The following is a 19296-nucleotide window of genomic DNA, read 5'->3' as shown; positions in this document are numbered from 1 at the left end:
GCCACACAACACGATGGACGGCATCGTCAATGTGAAGGCGGGACTTCATCTCCACAAGGACTGTGCGGTGGTCACTCCTACCAATACTGTCATGGACAGATGCATCTGCGGCAGGCAGATTGGTGAGGACGAGGTCGAGTATGTTGTTCCCTCGTGTTGGTTCCCCCACCACCTGCCGCAGACCCAGTCTAGCAGCTATGTCCTTTAGGACTCGGCCAGCTCGGTCAATAGTGGTGCTACCGAGCCACTCTTGGTGATGGACATTGAAGTCCTCCACCCAGAGTACATTTTGTGCCCTTGCCACCCTCAGTGCTTCCTCCAAGTGTTGTTCAACATGGAGGAGTACTGAATCATCAGCTGAGGGAGGGCAGTAGGTGGTAATCAGTAGGAACCTTGCCCATATTTGACCTGATGCCATGAGACTTCATGAGGTCCGGAGTCGATGTTGAGGACTCCCAGGGCAACTCCCTCCCTACTGTATACCACTGTGCCACCACCTCTGCTGGGTCTGTCCTGCCGGTGGGACAGGACGTACCCGGGGATGGTGATGGCAGTGTCTGGGACATTGTCTGGAAGGTATAATTCTGTGAGTATGACTATGTCAAGCTGTTGCTTGACTAGTCTGTGGGACAGCTCTCCCAACTTTGGCACAAGCCCCCAGATGTTAGTAAGGAGGACTTTGCAGGGTCGACAGGGCTGGGTTTGCCGTAGTCGTTTCTGGTGCCTCGGTTGATGCCGGGTGGTCCGTCCGGTTTCATTCCTTTTTATAGACTTTGTAGCGGTTAGTTACAACTGAGTGGCTTGCTAGGCCATTTCAGAGGGCGTGTAAGAGTTAACCACATTGCTGTGGGTCTGGAGTCACATGTAGGCCAGACCAGGTAAGGACAGCAGATTTCCTTCCCTAAAGGACATTAGTAAACCTAAAGGACATTAGTGAACCAGATGGGTTTTTACAACAATTGATGATGGTTTCATGGCCATCAATAGACCAGTTTTAATTCCAGATTTTTTTTTATTAAGTTCAAATTCGACCTTCTGCTGTGGTGAGATTCGAACCCATGTCCCCAGAGAAATACCCTGGGTCTCTGGGTTACCAATCCAGTGATAATACCACTACGCCACCGCCTACCCTATAAATAAAAATGTATTTATTGTATTCATAATTGAAGTTTCAAGTTACTTATCTCTCCAGCAAAAAGCAGTGGGATTGTATTAAATTATTCTTATGAATTTAGTTGAATTTTGAACAATGTAATAAATTATGGATTTATTATGCTATATTAGTTACATGCATAGAGTGATATTAAAGGAGCAATCAACATCTTTCCTCCTATTTACTGTCACCTTTGTATTGTACAGAATATAAAACAAAACTTGCATTATTGACCTTTTGCAAGGATAAACCCAAGTTCTTATGAAATCCTTCTATGATCAGACTGCCATAGTGCTATTAAATTAGCTGAGAAATATCAGCAATCAATGAGCAAAGCTGCAAGCGTTAACAGCACAAAGGATTACACAGGTGCTGTTGAAAATTACAAAGTCAGGATGTGAGCATGGTTTCTTAACAAATGCTACCTTATCCACTGGGAGTCGAGCATGGCACATGATCCATACTCCAGCAGCGAGGAGGGGGGACAAGTGGAGGGTGGGAAGGGAGGAGATTGAATATTCTAGCCAGAATTCCATATACATTTGTTACAGGTCCTGCAGATGTTGTAATCAGAAGCAAAACGAGTTTAAAAATTGCTCCACCTGGGTTAGTTTCACCTCAGGTTCTTTCCTCCAGGTTGGAAGGTTACAGAGATTCTGTTCATGTGCTGAATATTTCCAGCATTTTCTGTTTTTATTTCTGTTCATGTGAGTTCGACAAAGGTGTACAAACCTGCTCTGAGAAACGATCAGCATTTAATGATCAGCGGTCACTAAATGAGCGAATGATTACTTTTTGTAAAAACAAATTTAACAACTTTACTTGTTTTTAGTGAAATACGTTGGTGCATTTATACTTGGCTTTCCTTTCTCCCATTTGTTTATATCGATAAACGTTGTATTTATTTAGGGGGGGAAGAGAACTTCTTTGGAACTTCAATGATAAATGAAATAAATACATATTTATGTAAAAAAAAGTTACAAGCCAAAAATGTAGCCAAAACGTTGGAACCCAAATGTAGCCAATGGGTGGCAGAGGGTGGCGAGGCCCCCACGTGGGTCGGGTCGGGCGAGCGGCATTGCCATTGGTCGGCGGGGCGCTGGTAATTGACTAGTTGCGGTGAAAACATTGGATTTCACTCCAGGAAACCGCGTGTCCTGATCTCTGCCAGTGTAAAGTCTTCGATAGGTCCTGCCTTAGGTTTTTTTTTATAAAAATATTTATTTACCATTTCTGTTTTCTCCCTCGCTCCCCTCCTCCCTTTTCTTTTTTTTTTGTTTGCATGGATCGCGTGTGATTTATTAATCTGCCTTTCTTGCACATCAGCCAGGATTCCGAGAGGAGAGAAAAAAAAAGTATGCGACGTTACTGACAGATTTATGAGCCAATTGCGAACCATCGCCTGAAGGCTACATGATTTGATCCCGGCAGAGAAGAAGTGCTTGTTTGAATTAGCCCATTCGAACAAAGGGATCTGGGGGATGTACAACATTGTATTACACTGTGTTTGATCGCGGCTGTTTTTATATATATATATATATATATATATTTGGGGTGTTTCATAATTTCTAAAGATCACAGCAACCTGGAGAGATTCCTTCTCCAACAGCAACAACAAGAAAAATGTTTCCTCACAACCGTTCGTCGGTAAGTGCTTTGGTCTTGTTCCTGCATGGAAGGATATACAGAGTCGCCGCTTCCGTACATTGCGACTGTCTTGTTATATTGTGGCCTATTTTTCTCTCTCGTTCCCTCCCTGCGATGAAGTTAAAGTGATACCAACACGGGGGAAATGCTAATCGATAATTAGGTCGGCGTATGAGCCTCTAACAGCGCATTGTGAACCTCGTTTGCTATGTAAATACTAAAGCACCATGGTGGGGTTTATGTATTTTATTTTTAAACAGCGCCTTTGAAAAGGTCATTTTGTTTGTATGTTGCTGCATTGTCCTAGCTTTGCTGGGAACTCAGAAACTCCACGCAAGTAACAACTGGAGAAAATGGAGATGGGTTGTCACCGGGGAGGGTGAGCGAGAGAGAGAGAGAAAGGCGCTGGGCACGCAAATAAAGAGAAGCAGTGGATTCCGAATAAAAAAAAGTGAATTAGCTTTTAATTTGTTTACACCGTACGGTAAATCAATTTGGGACTTTTAAATGAAAAAAGGCCGAGCCCGCCCACTGTTTTACAACGCTTTTCACTTTTAATCCGAGGGGGCATGTGCCCTGCACGTGTGGGGCAATGGGCAAAGGAAAGGCTTGCTCGAATTAGTCAGTTGTTTACATTGGTATCTGGGGGTGATGAGGTCAGACAATTCTGGGTGCCTGTCACAAGGGCTGTTGTCTGTGTGGTGACTTACCCCGTCCTTGCATTCCCTTGTTAGCTGAGGATATACGGGAGGTCTGACTGTCATACTTGTCTTGTGGTTATTGGGAGTGTTTTTTCTCTCTCCCTCCTATCGAACCAAGAAGAGTCTCACCACCACTCCTTAAATGCTGTGTCGGCTCCCATTATATTTGGGCAATGGCGAATATTGCTGTTTTAAAAAAAAATTGACATTGACTGCCTTACTGTGTGTCCTCCATATAGATGCACTTTCAGCAGGGTTTACTGAGCAGGGGCCCTGCTTGTGTGTTCCCCTTCTCTAACCTAGCATCCCGTTTGCAGTACTCCCCCTTGTCCCAGCCAAGATCATTCTAACTGAGATTGTCGGCGTGGGGCTGTAAGATTTGTCTGGTTGAATGGGCCCAAATGTTTAAAATGGCCTTCTTTGTTCATAGACTCAGACATGACTGCAGGAGGCCATTCAGCCCATCCTGTCTGTGCCAGCTCTTTTAAAGAGCTGTCCAATTAATCTCTTCCCTGCTTTTTTCCCCCACAGCCATGCAGATTTCTGATTTTCAACTATGCATCCAATTTTTTTTTATTTGTAAGTTACTATTGAATCTGCTTCCACCCTTCCTTCAGATCATCAGAGCTCATTGACTTTTTTTTAAAAAAACTCCTAATTTCATTGCCCCACCCATGTTTAGCTGAATTAATCTTTTTGTGAAACTTAGGACCCTTTTGGCTCCGAGATGGTGTTTTTAATATTTTTAAGCTGTATTTTCAGTCTTAAATGTGAAGAGTCACTTATGGCACAGAAAGAGGCCACTCGGTCCATTTAGTCCATGCCACATGATATTTCATATTTACATTCATGTGTATTTTTTGGGACATATTTATACTCCAACTGTGAATTGGGTAACAAAATGATTCATGTTCCATATGAGGTCTCCAGGTTTCTGGTTTATATTGTGAGAGCAGTACATAAGAATTGGTAGATTGTAAAAAAGACTAAGACAAATCTAGTTCACCTTCTAGCATCCTGGTAGTCGCATGATAGAATGATAATTGGGGAGTGGGGGGAGGGTGAATATCCCAGACATGAGGCAAGGTAAAGCCCAGTGGTAGAAAGTATCAAACCCATAGCTGGAGAGGATATCTTCATCCTTGTATGGTGTGTTGGCTTTCCTTCATGGGATGAGGAGGAAGGTTGGAAAGTTTGAGGATACTGCCAAGTTATTCAAACAAAGGATGGTGGAAATCCATAATTTGTTTCCCTAACAGACTGTGGATGCTGGGCCAGTTGAAATTTTCAAAATTGGCATTTTTTGTTAGCTAAATGTAGCAACATGGATAACAATGAACTACAATAGCTTTTATTTATGCAGCACATTAACACAGTATAACATCTGAGACTCTTCATAGTAGCATTGTCAAACACAATTGGACACTGAGCCACATAGAGATATTCGGACAGATCCCCAGAAGTTTGGTCAAAGAGCCAGCCTTTAAGAAGCATCTTGAAGAAGGAGAAATTTAGGGAGGGAATTCCAGATCTTGGGGCTTGGAAAGCACAAGGCACAGCCACCCAATGGTGATGTGATGAAAATCGGGGATGCGTATAATTGGAGGATTACAGAGATTTTTGAAGGTTATAGGGCTGGAGGAGGTTACAGCGATAAGGAGGGGCAAAGCCATGGAAGGATTTGAAATCAAGAATGAGAATTGTTCTCGAGTTACAAGTCAGCCATATTCACTCTGGAGTTGAGTCCTTATCAGGTGTGAAATGGTAGCATTGGAATTAGTCTCATTAGAGCTGGTATCAGGCATGTGGTCATATTTCTTACTACCAGTGTACTGGGTACATAACCTTTTTATTTGCCAAGCAATCACAACAGTAACTCAAATGTGTTGAAACTTGTTCTAGTATTCCTTGGCTTTTTCACCTTGGTAGCAAAAACTATCTAGTTCTGAAGAAGGGTCACTGACCAGAAACGTTAACTCTGCTTCTCTCTCCACAGATGCTGCCAGACCTGCTGAGTATTTGCAGCCTTTCCTGTTTTTATTTCAGATTTCCAGCATCCGCAGTATTTTGCTTTTTTATATAAGACTACATAGTTGTTGGACCAGGCACCGAGCTTGACTAAAAATGTGAAAAAATAAGGCTTCGGTGAAATGAAGTCGCTGACGAGGTTGCTGGGTGTCTGTCCCAAACTTGTTTGCAGCTGTTCTGCAATTAAGCTAGGTCATGCATCCAAAGGTGCACTGCACCATTTGTTGTGCTTGGGCTATTCGCTGATGGATGAACTTGCTCAACCCAGACGTCTTGCATGCTGCGTACACAAAAAGCAAAAATGCCTATGTGAATGGTTGCCTACTCTGGAATCATTATTATGTAAACAGCCCAACTGGGTGGAGTAAATATATTTGGATGAAACTTGTGAATTGGCTGTGTGTGTGTGTGTGTGTGTGTGTGTGTGTATGTAAAGGAAAACAAAGTTGGATAAGCTTCTGTTTTAATAATGTGGTCAGTCTCGAGCAATTTCCTTGTGCACAGTTGGAATAAATCCTATGATTTACTGCGGTGTTAGAATGAATATAAGGCTGTTTCTCCCTCTATTTTCAAGAGTTCCTCAGATCAGATTGTTGCTTCTCCACTAAGCTTGCAGACCTATATCAGCCCTCCTCTAACTTGTCAGTCATAGCTGTGTAATTTGGCCCACTATTTTTTCCCTTTCCCAATTTTTTTTTTTTTAATCCCCTGGTGCAAGTTACAAGCATATGACCTCATTGGAGCTAAAAGGGAATCTCTTCAGTTTCCACCACCACCGCACAGCCCTTTTTCCCCCCCACCCCCACCCCGTCTGTCCCGAAGACTCTTCCTTTCACGTCTTCAGCCTTCTAACTGCTGACCGGTTTTCCCCTGTCCCATTTCTCCAAACTCGTAGCTTTTCAAAAACTACCATCTCCTAGTCTAATATTTTTCCCCTGTGTAGTTTTAAGAAGTTAAACACTTTTTTTTTCTTTGATTTCTATATATTTATGTTACTCCTATTTTCTTTACCACCCTCGGCCCAACCAACCAACCCACCCCCACCCACCCCAAATCCATTCTGAGGCATTGACCCCTGCTGCGTGGTGGCAGCCATGCCTCATATAAGTAGCCTTTCATCATGTGAGTCCACGTAGCAGGCATTAACCAACTCTGTACAGCTGTTGAGGACATCATAGCTGAGTCAGTCCTGTCTACATCTGCACTTTTCAGCAGGAGTCGCTGGATAGTAATCAAAAGTGAGAAGACTAGCTGCTTTTTAATCTATCTCCCCTCCCTAGCCCAGGGGCAAAGTGCCAATTTCTGATAGCTAAATAGCTATATAGACCTGGGATTGAACCTGGGACCTTCTGCTTTGCATAGTTTATTAGCACACCACAGGGTTCGCTTACACCCTAGGCCATTGGGGGACCAGTTCCCTCATTAACCTCCCTCCTCTCACCCTACTTTCCTATAGAAATATTGGATTATTGCAATAATAGAATAGGGTTGCTATTTGATATTGCAGAGGCAGCACCATAACTGATCCTTTATTGGATTAGCAGACGAAGCAGTTGACACGAAAGTGATAAGTCTCATTTACATGTAGTTAACCAGTTACTGTAACTCTTTGTAATGACTGCTGATTAGATTTCTTTTTCAGAAAGCAATACAGTAAACCCAGTGATCTGGAGCTCAATGGGTCAGATTTACACTCACTTAGCAGCAGGCTTACATTTAGTGATAAGAGATGAGTAAATCTCCTCAGTCCTTTTGGCAGAATCTGGTTTTGTAAGTGCCCATTAGGATCAGTAGCCACACTTTAGGTATGTATATATAATGGCCTTATCTTGCATGTTATGTGCATTTTTTAATAAAAACCTGTCTGTTCTTAGACTTGCCCTGAAAGAGCCTGAAGTAATTTATTAAAAAAAATGTTGGCATCAGAATTTTTTTATGTTGTGGAATAATATCAGCTTGGCCCAATGGTAGAACTCCCATCTCTTAGTCAGAAGGTCATTGACTTAAGCCCTATTCCAGGAAATGAGTGCATACTCTGGGCTTGACATTTCAGTACAGAGAAGGTGCGACATTGTTTGGAGGCTCTGCTTTTCAGATCACACATTTAAACGGGAGTCTCATTTGGCTGTCCAGGTAGACATAAAAGATCCTGTGGCATTATTTCCGAGAACTGGAAGTTATCCTGGTGTCCAGGCCAGCATTGTTTTCCCCCATCGTCCTCTCTGCCATTGCTGCCAAAGCCAGATTGCCTAGACCATTTATCTCATGTCTGTTTGTGGGATCTTGCAATGCACAAATTGTCTTCTTTGTTTGCCTCCACAACCATGCTTCAAAAATGATTTGCAGTCAAGCTGCTGCGTAAGGCAAGGCCTAAGGCCTATCTATTACTATCTTCACTGATCGGGGATATGCTTGACTGTTTGCAGAATACACTGCTTCAAAAATCGGGTGCAGCAGGAGTGTCATGACACAAAGACAAAAAACTTATCATCGATTGTTGTAAAAACCCATGCGGTTCACTAATGTCCTTTTAGGGAAGGAAATCTGCCATCCTTACCTGGCCTTGCCTACATGTGACTCCAGACCCACAGAAATGTGGTTGACTCTTAAATGATTTCACACGCCACTCAGTTGTCAAGGGCAATTAGGGATGGGCAAGAAATGCTGGCCTTGCCAGTGATGCTCACATCCCATAAAAGAATTGGAAAAAAAATGAACGCCCTGGAGCCTTGAGGAGCCACCTTGCAAAATATAGATCCATGTTTCCATTAATTTGCATATATCTCAGATTGCTGATTGTGTGCTAAGAGAACTTGGTGTCCAGACTTGGAACTCATCCACCAAACAATTTCTTCACTTAGTGTCTTTCTGATGATTGACAAATAACTTGGGAGGGGTTGGATGGAAGGGTGAAGAAAGGAGAGAGTTGGTAAAGTCTTTTCCACAGGGTTTAGTCTGTGCGTCTTCCCCTCACCTCTCAACAGTTGCTGGAGTAGCAGAGACGAATGCAACTCCTTTATTCAAAAAGGGAGTTGGACAGAAAGCAGGAAACTACAGGCCAGTTAGCTTAACATCTGTCTTAGGGCAAATGTTAGAAGCTATTATTAAAGGCATTATAGCAGGGCACTTAGAAAAATTCAAGGTAATCAGGCAAAGTCAACATGGTTTTGTGAAAGGGAAATCATGTTTAACCAATTTATTGGAGTTCTTTGAGGGAGTTACATGTGCTGTAGATGAAGGGGATGTATTGTACTTCGATTTCCAGAAGGCATTTGATAAGGTGCCACGTCAAAGGTTATGGCAAAAAATAAAAGCTCATGGTGTAGGGGGTAACATTGGCATGGATAGAAGATTGGCTAGCTAACAGGAAGCAGAGTAGGCATAAAGGGGTCATTTTTATGGTTGGCAAGAGTGGTGTGCTACAGGGATCTGTGCTCGGACCTCAACTTTTTACAAATTATTTAAATGACTTGGATGAAGGTACCGAAGGTATGGTTGCTAAATTTGCTGATGATACAAAGATAGGTAGGAAATAAGTTGTGAAGAGGATATAAAGAGGCTACAAAGGGATATAGATAGGTTAAGTGAATGGGCAAAGACTCATCGCAAATGGCGTATAATGTGGAAAAAAAATTTGAAATTGTCCACTTTGGCAGGAAGAATAAAAAAGAAGCATATTATCTAAATGGTGAGAGATTGCGGAGCTCTGAGATGCAGAGGGATCTGGGTGTCCTAGTGCATGAATCACAAGGTTAGCATGCAGGTACAGCACATAATTAGGAAAGCTAATAGAATGTTATCGTTTATCACAAGGGGAGTTGAATACGAAAATAGGAAGGTTATTTTTCAGCTGTATAGGGCATTGGGGAGACCACATCTGGAGTACTGTGTCCAGTATTGGTCTCCTTATTTAAGGAAGAATGTAAATGCGTTGGAAGCAGTTCAAAGAAAGTTTACTGGACTGATAGCCCGCCCATTCCAGTCTATCTTATGAGCAAAGATTGGACAGGCTAGGCTTGTGTCCGCTGGAGTTCAGAAGAGTAAAAGGTGACTTAATTGAAACATGTAAGATCCTGAGGGGTCTTGACAGGGTGGGTTTGGAAAGGATGTTTCCCCTTGTGGGAGAATCTAAAACCAGGGGTCACTGTTTAAAAATAAGGGGTCGCCCATTTAAGTCCGAGATGAGGAGAAACTTTTTCTCTCAGAGGGCCGTGAGTCTTTGGAACTCTCTTCCTCAAAGGGCAGTGGAAGCAGTCTTTGAATATTTTTAAGGCAGAGGTAGATAGATTCTTGATAAGCAAGAGGGTGGAAAGTCATTGGGGGTAGATGGGAATGTGGAGTAATCAGGTCAGCCATGAACCTATTGAATGGCGGAGCAGGCTAGAGGGGCCGAGTTCCTAATTCGTATGTTTGTAGACCTGGGAGTATTGTGATTGTTTGTTTTGACTGGGGATGGGATGGATGTTGTATTGAGCACGATGTTTTAATTGGTCAGTCTAGAACTGGCGATGGATAGAAAGATTCCTCAACATTGGAGTGATGTTTCAGAAGTGCATCTCTTCACAATGCTTTGATCAAGCAATTTGGCCTTCTTTGGAACAGGCAGTCTCACGTCATCTGTGCCTAAACTTGGATTGGATTTGTCTGTCCATATTGCTGTGTCTGCTATGCAGTCACTTCTGACTTATCACCAGAGCTTAAATTAGTTTCCCGAACCCATTTCATCCCTGCTAAATCTAGGTTACTTTTAAATAGACACAGCTGTGTCAGTGTAACAATATTAAAATACCTAAGCTGCACCAGTGTTGATTGAATGACTGACTTAAGGCTGCAAGTATTTCTTGGCTTTCTTGCTCTTGGGATGACCAGGAATGAGGCCAACTTGTAGATCAGTAGATTTAGCAGTGACTGGGAAGGCAGGTGAGTATACCAAAGTATCTTCTAGTCTTTTAATGCAAGACTTCTATATGACATAATTGTCAAGTATAGTTAATATAGGCGAGAAGATAGCGTGCATTTTCTCTGCTTAGACAATCCAAGTGAAAATGGATGGAACTTGTGACCTGTTGTGCAAGTTTAAAGGCTAGCTACTGACTGGATTTAAAGCAATGACGTGAAGTAGTTGCCTTGCTGCACTGAGTTACTGGTAGTGCAGTTCTTATTTTTAATTTAATGGCTTCTCAATGGGCAGGGATGGGAACTTACCTCGAGTACAATATTTGAAACTAGTGAATGAAGCCTAATTTATTTAAACTATAACTGAATCTTACTCCATTAATTTTCCCCTAATTTCAAGCTACAGCCCTCTGGTGCATCGCCCAAGTAGCTGTCCTTTAAATGTGAATATAGACATTGAGCATTGAGCTATGCCCATCTTGATCAGCTGTCTTTATCTGTATGCACTCTGACCCCAACAGGGGTCACTGGATGGGGATGAGGAATTGGACCTTTGTCTAACCTCCCCTTCCCTATGCTTTTTTCACCTCCGTCCCTCTGCCAATTGAAATCATGTGTGAGATTCCTTAACTTGTCAGTGATGGAGGGGATTCAACCCAGGATCATCTATGGCTCAGTTCCGTGCCAGTCAGGTGCATTTGAATGAAATAATGATGGGTTCCAGGTTGGTGCTGAAAAGGGTGCACTGCCAATACAGTTGTCAAAGCTTATGTTTTAAAACACTGTTGAGCAAATTGGGGTCTGAGCGGTGGCTGGAGGTGGGAGCAGAGTATGGCCACCACATGTACAGTGCAAAGTGGGCTGGCGGTTTCTGCTTGGGGAAGCACTGAAAGCAGCAGGGAGATGGCAGGTGGGCCCACAGTTACCAAGGCTGGTGAGTGCAGCCTTATTCAAGAGAGGGAGTGGGTGGCACAGTGGCGCAGTGGTTGGCCTCACAGCTCCAGCGACCCGGGTTCAATTCTGGGTACTGCCTGTGTGGAGTTTGCAAGTTCTCCCTGTGTCAGCGTGGGCTTTCGCCGGGTGCTCCGGTTTCCTCCCATAGCCAAAGACTTGCAGGTTGATGGGGCAATTTATAATGGCCAATTTACCTTAGTATTGGTAGGTGGTAGGGGAATATAGGGACAGGTGGGGATGTGGTAGTGTAGGATTAGTATAAATGGATGGTTGATGGTCGGCACAGATTCGGTGGGCCGAAGGGCCTGTTTCAGTGCTGTATCTCTAAATATAAATATAAAAAGAAATATATATTTAAGGACTACAAGGGTGTTAAAATACATGTTTGCCTGGGTGTTATGCGTGTTGTGTATTTATATTGGGTGGGGGTGTCCATGATTACTAATTCATTTGAAAAGGGGTCCTTCAAGCGAAACAGTTTGCGTACCACTGCTTTAAAACAGAAGAGTTATCCTTTTTTTTTTAAAGGGGGTGCCTAGGCTTTTATGATAACGCTTTTGAACGACTGTCCATGGATGCTATTGCTCTGTATCTGAGATAATAACTTCTCCAAGCTCTCTAGTTTCAATTGATTTTGTTGGGGTTCGGCATACTTCATCCACTGCACTGATAAAAATGGTCGCCATGCTGCATTTCACTTCTGAACTGACCCACTTGCTATAACCAAAATAAAAGCAAAATACTGCTGGAAATCTGACATAAGAACAGAAAGTGCTGGAAATACTCAGCAGGTCTGGCACCATGATCCTGCAGATGCTGCCAGATCTGCTGAGTATTTCCAGCACTTTGTTTCGATTTCACTTGCTATAACGGTCTTAAATATTATGTTTGACTACATACATGTCGCATCTCACGTGTAAATGTTTCCAAATGGCAGGGTGGATTGTAGACTAAGAAAGATTCCATTCAGGAATTTCTATCTTGCGGCTAGAAATCTAGATTTTTCTTTTTAACGGTGCCACTGTATAATAATTCAGCCGGTTTACTAAATTTTCCTGTGGAATAATCTTCATTCATTGTGATCTCTGGAGTGTGATACATTTAATGAATATACCCCAATCTACTTCTCTCTCTCTCTCTCTCTGTGTGTCTCTCTCTCTCTCTGTGTGTCTCTCTCTCTCTCTGTGTGTCTCTCTCTCTCTCTCTGTGTCTCTCTCTCTCTCTGTGTGTCTCTCTCTCTCTCTGTGTGTCTCTCTCTCTCTCTGTGTGTCTCTCTCTCTCTCTGTGTGTCTCTCTCTCTCTCTGTGTGTCTCTCTCTCTCTCTGTGTGTGTCTCTCTCTCTCTCTCTGTGTGTGTCTCTCTCTCTCTCTCTGTGTGTGTCTCTCTCTCGCTCTCTCTCTGTGTGTGTCTCTCTCTCGCTCTCTCTCTGTGTGTGTCTCTCTCTCGCTCTCTCTCTGTGTGTGTCTCTCTCTCGCTCTCTCTCTCTGTGTCTCTCTCGCTCTCTCTCTGTGTGTGTCTCTCTCGCTCTCTCTGTGTCTCTTTCTCGCTCTCTCTGTGTCTCTTTCTCGCTCTCTCTCTGTGTGTCTCTCTCTCTCTCTGTGTGTCTCTCTCTCTCTCTGTGTGTCTCTCTCTCTCTCTGTGTGTCTCTCTCTCTCTCTGTGTGTGTCTCTCTCTCTCTCTCTGTGTGTGTCTCTCTCTCTCTCTCTGTGTGTGTCTCTCTCTCTCTCTCTGTGTGTGTCTCTCTCTCGCTCTCTCTCTGTGTGTGTCTCTCTCTCGCTCTCTCTCTGTGTGTGTCTCTCTCTCGCTCTCTCTCTGTGTGTGTCTCTCTCTCGCTCTCTCTCTGTGTCTCTCTCTCGCTCTCTCTCTGTGTGTGTCTCTCTCGCTCTCTCTGTGTCTCTCTCGCTCTCTCTGTGTCTCTCTCGCTCTCTCTGTGTCTCTCTCGCTCTCTCTCTGTGTGTGTGTCTCTCTCTCTCTGTGTGTGTCTCTCTCTCTCTCTCTCTCTGTGTGTGTCTCTCTCTCGCTCTCTCTCTGTGTGTGTCTCTCTCTCGCTCTCTCTCTGTGTGTGTCACTCTCTCGCTCTCTCTCTGTGTGTGTCTCTCTCTCGCTCTCTCTCTGTGTGTGTCTCTCTCTCGCTCTCTCTCTGTGTGTGTCTCTCTCTCGCTCTCTCTCTGTGTGTGTCTCTCTCTCGCTCTCTCTCTGTGTGTGTCTCTCTCTCGCTCTCTCTCTGTGTGTGTCTCTCTCTCGCTCTCTCTCTGTGTGTCTCTCTCTCGCTCTCTCTCTGTGTGTCTCTCTCTCGCTCTCTCTCTGTGTGTCTCTCTCTCGCTCTCTCTCTGTGTGTCTCTCTCTCGCTCTCTCTCTGTGTGTCTCTCTCTCGCTCTCTCTCTGTGTGTCTCTCTCTCGCTCTCTCTCTGTGTGTCTCTCTCTCGCTCTCTCTCTGTGTGTCTCTCTCTCGCTCTCTCTCTGTGTGTCTCTCTCTCGCTCTCTCTGTGTCTCTCTCTCGCTCTCTCTGTGTCTCTCTCTCGCTCTCTCTGTGTCTCTCGCTCGCTCTCTCTGTGTCTCTCGCTCGCTCTCTCTGTGTCTCTCGCTCGCTCTCTCTGTGTCTCTCGCTCGCTCTCTCTGTGTCTCTCGCTCGCTCTCTCTGTGTCTCTCGCTCGCTCTCTCTGTGTCTCTCGCTCGCTCTCTCTGTGTCTCTCGCTCGCTCTCTCTGTGTCTCTCGCTCGCTCTCTCTGTGTCTCTCGCTCGCTCTCTCTGTGTCTCTCGCTCGCTCTCTCTGTGTCTCTCGCTCGCTCTCTCTGTGTCTCTCGCTCGCTCTCTCTGTGTCTCTCGCTCGCTCTCTCTGTGTCTCTCGCTCGCTCTCTCTGTGTCTCTCGCTCGCTCTCTCTGTGTCTCTCGCTCGCTCTCTCTGTGTCTCTCGCTCGCTCTCTCTGTGTCTCTCGCTCGCTCTCTCTGTGTCTCTCGCTCGCTCTCTCTGTGTCTCTCGCTCGCTCTCTCTGTGTCTCTCGCTCGCTCTCTCTGTGTCTCTCGCTCGCTCTCTCTGTGTCTCTCGCTCGCTCTCTCTGTGTCTCTCGCTCGCTCTCTCTGTGTCTCTCGCTCGCTCTCTCTGTGTCTCTCGCTCGCTCTCTCTGTGTCTCTCGCTCGCTCTCTCTGTGTCTCTCGCTCGCTCTCTCTGTGTCTCTCGCTCGCTCTCTCTGTGTCTCTCGCTCGCTCTCTCTGTGTCTCTCGCTCGCTCTCTCTGTGTCTCTCGCTCGCTCTCTCTGTGTCTCTCGCTCGCTCTCTCTGTGTCTCTCGCTCGCTCTCTCTGTGTCTCTCGCTCGCTCTCTCTGTGTCTCTCGCTCGCTCTCTCTGTGTCTCTCGCTCGCTCTCTCTGTGTCTCTCGCTCGCTCTCTCTGTGTCTCTCGCTCGCTCTCTCTGTGTCTCTCGCTCGCTCTCTCTGTGTCTCTCGCTCGCTCTCTCTGTGTCTCTCGCTCGCTCTCTCTGTGTCTCTCGCTCGCTCTCTCTGTGTCTCTCGCTCGCTCTCTCTGTGTCTCTCGCTCGCTCTCTCTGTGTCTCTCGCTCGCTCTCTCTGTGTCTCTCGCTCGCTCTCTCTGTGTCTCTCGCTCGCTCTCTCTGTGTCTCTCGCTCGCTCTCTCTGTGTCTCTCGCTCGCTCTCTCTGTGTCTCTCGCTCGCTCTCTCTGTGTCTCTCGCTCGCTCTCTCTGTGTCTCTCGCTCGCTCTCTCTGTGTCTCTCGCTCGCTCTCTCTGTGTCTCTCGCTCGCTCTCTCTGTGTCTCTCGCTCGCTCTCTCTGTGTCTCTCGCTCGCTCTCTCTGTGTCTCTCGCTCGCTCTCTCTGTGTCTCTCGCTCGCTCTCTCTGTGTCTCTCGCTCGCTCTCTCTGTGTCTCTCGCTCGCTCTCTCTGTGTCTCTCGCTCGCTCTCTCTGTGTCTCTCGCTCGCTCTCTCTGTGTCTCTCGCTCGCTCTCTCTGTGTCTCTCGCTCGCTCTCTCTGTGTCTCTCGCTCGCTCTCTCTGTGTCTCTCGCTCGCTCTCTCTGTGTCTCTCGCTCGCTCTCTCTGTGTCTCTCGCTCGCTCTCTCTGTGTCTCTCGCTCGCTCTCTCTGTGTCTCTCGCTCGCTCTCTCTGTGTCTCTCGCTCGCTCTCTCTGTGTCTCTCGCTCGCTCTCTCTGTGTCTCTCGCTCGCTCTCTCTGTGTCTCTCGCTCGCTCTCTCTGTGTCTCTCGCTCGCTCTCTCTGTGTCTCTCGCTCGCTCTCTCTGTGTCTCTCGCTCGCTCTCTCTGTGTCTCTCGCTCGCTCTCTCTGTGTCTCTCGCTCGCTCTCTCTGTGTCTCTCGCTCGCTCTCTCTGTGTCTCTCGCTCGCTCTCTCTGTGTCTCTCGCTCGCTCTCTCTGTGTCTCTCGCTCGCTCTCTCTGTGTCTCTCGCTCGCTCTCTCTGTGTCTCTCGCTCGCTCTCTCTGTGTCTCTCGCTCGCTCTCTCTGTGTCTCTCGCTCGCTCTCTCTGTGTCTCTCGCTCGCTCTCTCTGTGTCTCTCGCTCGCTCTCTCTGTGTCTCTCGCTCGCTCTCTCTGTGTCTCTCGCTCGCTCTCTCTGTGTCTCTCGCTCGCTCTCTCTGTGTCTCTCGCTCGCTCTCTCTGTGTCTCTCGCTCGCTCTCTCTGTGTCTCTCGCTCGCTCTCTCTGTGTCTCTCGCTCGCTCTCTCTGTGTCTCTCGCTCGCTCTCTCTGTGTCTCTCGCTCGCTCTCTCTGTGTCTCTCGCTCGCTCTCTCTGTGTCTCTCGCTCGCTCTCTCTGTGTCTCTCGCTCGCTCTCTCTGTGTCTCTCGCTCGCTCTCTCTGTGTCTCTCGCTCGCTCTCTCTGTGTCTCTCGCTCGCTCTCTCTGTGTCTCTCGCTCGCTCTCTCTGTGTCTCTCGCTCGCTCTCTCTGTGTCTCTCGCTCGCTCTCTCTGTGTCTCTCGCTCGCTCTCTCTGTGTCTCTCGCTCGCTCTCTCTGTGTCTCTCGCTCGCTCTCTCTGTGTCTCTCGCTCGCTCTCTCTGTGTCTCTCGCTCGCTCTCTCTGTGTCTCTCGCTCGCTCTCTCTGTGTCTCTCGCTCGCTCTCTCTGTGTCTCTCGCTCGCTCTCTCTGTGTCTCTCGCTCGCTCTCTCTGTGTCTCTCGCTCGCTCTCTCTGTGTCTCTCGCTCGCTCTCTCTGTGTCTCTCGCTCGCTCTCTCTGTGTCTCTCGCTCGCTCTCTCTGTGTCTCTCGCTCGCTCTCTCTGTGTCTCTCGCTCGCTCTCTCTGTGTCTCTCGCTCGCTCTCTCTGTGTCTCTCGCTCGCTCTCTCTGTGTCTCTCGCTCGCTCTCTCTGTGTCTCTCGCTCGCTCTCTCTGTGTCTCTCGCTCGCTCTCTCTGTGTCTCTCGCTCGCTCTCTCTGTGTCTCTCGCTCGCTCTCTCTGTGTCTCTCGCTCGCTCTCTCTGTGTCTCTCGCTCGCTCTCTCTGTGTCTCTCGCTCGCTCTCTCTGTGTCTCTCGCTCGCTCTCTCTGTGTCTCTCGCTCGCTCTCTCTGTGTCTCTCGCTCGCTCTCTCTGTGTCTCTCGCTCGCTCTCTCTGTGTCTCTCGCTCGCTCTCTCTGTGTCTCTCGCTCGCTCTCTCTGTGTCTCTCGCTCGCTCTCTCTGTGTCTCTCGCTCGCTCTCTCTGTGTCTCTCGCTCGCTCTCTCTGTGTCTCTCGCTCGCTCTCTCTGTGTCTCTCGCTCGCTCTCTCTGTGTCTCTCGCTCGCTCTCTCTGTGTCTCTCGCTCGCTCTCTCTGTGTCTCTCGCTCGCTCTCTCTGTGTCTCTCGCTCGCTCTCTCTGTGTCTCTCGCTCGCTCTCTCTGTGTCTCTCGCTCGCTCTCTCTGTGTCTCTCGCTCGCTCTCTCTGTGTCTCTCGCTCGCTCTCTCTGTGTCTCTCGCTCGCTCTCTCTGTGTCTCTCGCTCGCTCTCTCTGTGTCTCTCGCTCGCTCTCTCTGTGTCTCTCGCTCGCTCTCTCTGTGTCTCTCGCTCGCTCTCTCTGTGTCTCTCGCTCGCTCTCTCTGTGTCTCTCGCTCGCTCTCTCTGTGTCTCTCGCTCGCTCTCTCTGTGTCTCTCGCTCGCTCTCTCTGTGTCTCTCGCTCGCTCTCTCTGTGTCTCTCGCTCGCTCTCTCTGTGTCTCTCGCTCGCTCTCTCTGTGTCTCTCGCTCGCTCTCTCTGTGTCTCTCGCTCGCTCTCTCTGTGTCTCTCGCTCGCTCTCTCTGTGTCTCTCGCTCGCTCTCTCTGTGTCTCTCGCTCGCTCTCTCTGTGTCTCTCGCTCGCTCTCTCTGTGTCTCTCGCTCGCTCTCTCTGTGTCTCTCGCTCGCTCTCTCTGTGTCTCTCGCTCGCTCTCTCTGTGTCTCTCGCTCGCTCTCTCTGTGTCTCTCGCTCGCTCTCTCTGTGTCTCTCGCTCGCTCTCTCTGTGTCTCTCGCTCGCTCTCTCTGTGTCTCTCGCTCGCTCTCTCTGTGTCTCTCGCTCGCTCTCTCTGTGTCTCTCGCTCGCTCTCTCTGTGTCTCTCGCTCGCTCTCTCTGTGTCTCTCGCTCGCTCTCTCTGTGTCTCTCGCTCGCTCTCTCTGTGTCTCTCGCTCGCTCTCTCTGTGTCTCTCGCTCGCTCTCTCTGTGTCTCTCGCTCGCTCTCTCTGTGTCTCTCGCTCGCTCTCTCTGTGTCTCTCGCTCGCTCTCTCTGTGTCTCTCGCTCGCTCTCTCTGTGTCTCTCGCTCGCTCTCTCTGTGTCTCTCGCTCGCTCTCTCTGTGTCTCTCGCTCGCTCTCTCTGTGTCTCTCGCTCGCTCTCTCTGTGTCTCTCGCTCGCTCTCTCTGTGTCTCTCGCTCGCTCTCTCTGTGTCTCTCGCTCGCTCTCTCTGTGTCTCTCGCTCGCTCTCTCTGTGTCTCTCGCTCGCTCTCTCTGTGTCTCTCGCTCGCTCTCTCTGTGTCTCTCGCTCGCTCTCTCTGTGTCTCTCGCTCGCTCTCTCTGTGTCTCTCGCTCGCTCTCTCTGTGTCTCTCGCTCGCTCTCTCTGTGTCTCTCGCTCGCTCTCTCTGTGTCTCTCGCTCGCTCTCTCTGTGTCTCTCGCTCGCTCTCTCTGTGTCTCTCGCTCGCTCTCTCTGTGTCTCTCGCTCGCTCTCTCTGTGTCTCTCGCTCGCTCTCTCTGTGTCTCTCGCTCGCTCTCTCTGTGTCTCTCGCTCGCTCTCTCTGTGTCTCTCGCTCGCTCTCTCTGTGTCTCTCGCTCGCTCTCTCTGTGTCTCTCGCTCGCTCTCTCTGTGTCTCTCGCTCGCTCTCTCTGTGTCTCTCGCTCGCTCTCTCTGTGTCTCTCGCTCGCTCTCTCTGTGTCTCTCGCTCGCTCTCTCTGTGTCTCTCGCTCGCTCTCTCTGTGTCTCTCGCTCGCTCTCTCTGTGTCTCTCGCTCGCTCTCTCTGTGTCTCTCGCTCGCTCTCTCTGTGTCTCTCGCTCGCTCTCTCTGTGTCTCTCGCTCGCTCTCTCTGTGTCTCTCGCTCGCTCTCTCTGTGTCTCTCGCTCGCTCTCTCTGTGTCTCTCGCTCGCTCTCTCTGTGTCTCTCGCTCGCTCTCTCTGTGTCTCTCGCTCGCTCTCTCTGTGTCTCTCGCTCGCTCTCTCTGTGTCTCTCGCTCGCTCTCTCTGTGTCTCTCGCTCGCTCTCTCTGTGTCTCTCGCTCGCTCTCTCTGTGTCTCTCGCTCGCTCTCTCTGTGTCTCTCGCTCGCTCTCTCTGTGTCTCTCGCTCGCTCTCTCTGTGTCTCTCGCTCGCTCTCTCTGTGTCTCTCGCTCGCTCTCTCTGTGTCTCTCGCTCGCTCTCTCTGTGTCTCTCGCTCGCTCTCTCTGTGTCTCTCGCTCGCTCTCTCTGTGTCTCTCGCTCGCTCTCTCTGTGTCTCTCGCTCGCTCTCTCTGTGTCTCTCGCTCGCTCTC

At 48.0% G+C, this 19296-nt stretch overlaps 1 protein-coding gene across 1 annotated transcript in view; it reads left to right on the top strand.

The window, feature by feature from the left end:
* Window positions 1–2281: 2281 nt before the first annotated feature.
* LOC137351606 (transducin-like enhancer protein 1) overlaps window positions 2282–19296 on the top strand; it is a 186189-nt gene continuing 169174 nt past the window's right edge. Inside the window, exon 1 of the mRNA XM_068016207.1 lies at window positions 2282–2800. Coding sequence (XP_067872308.1) covers window positions 2777–2800 — 24 coding nt within the window. The 5' untranslated portion in view covers window positions 2282–2776. The remainder of the gene's footprint in view (window positions 2801–19296) is intronic.

The sequence above is a fragment of the Heterodontus francisci genome, chromosome 36 (genome assembly GCF_036365525.1).
Source record: "Heterodontus francisci isolate sHetFra1 chromosome 36, sHetFra1.hap1, whole genome shotgun sequence".
Taxonomy (NCBI): domain Eukaryota; kingdom Metazoa; phylum Chordata; class Chondrichthyes; order Heterodontiformes; family Heterodontidae; genus Heterodontus; species Heterodontus francisci.
The sequence above is the reverse complement of the archived record's forward strand: the minus strand, read 5'-3'. Positions and strand labels throughout refer to the sequence as shown.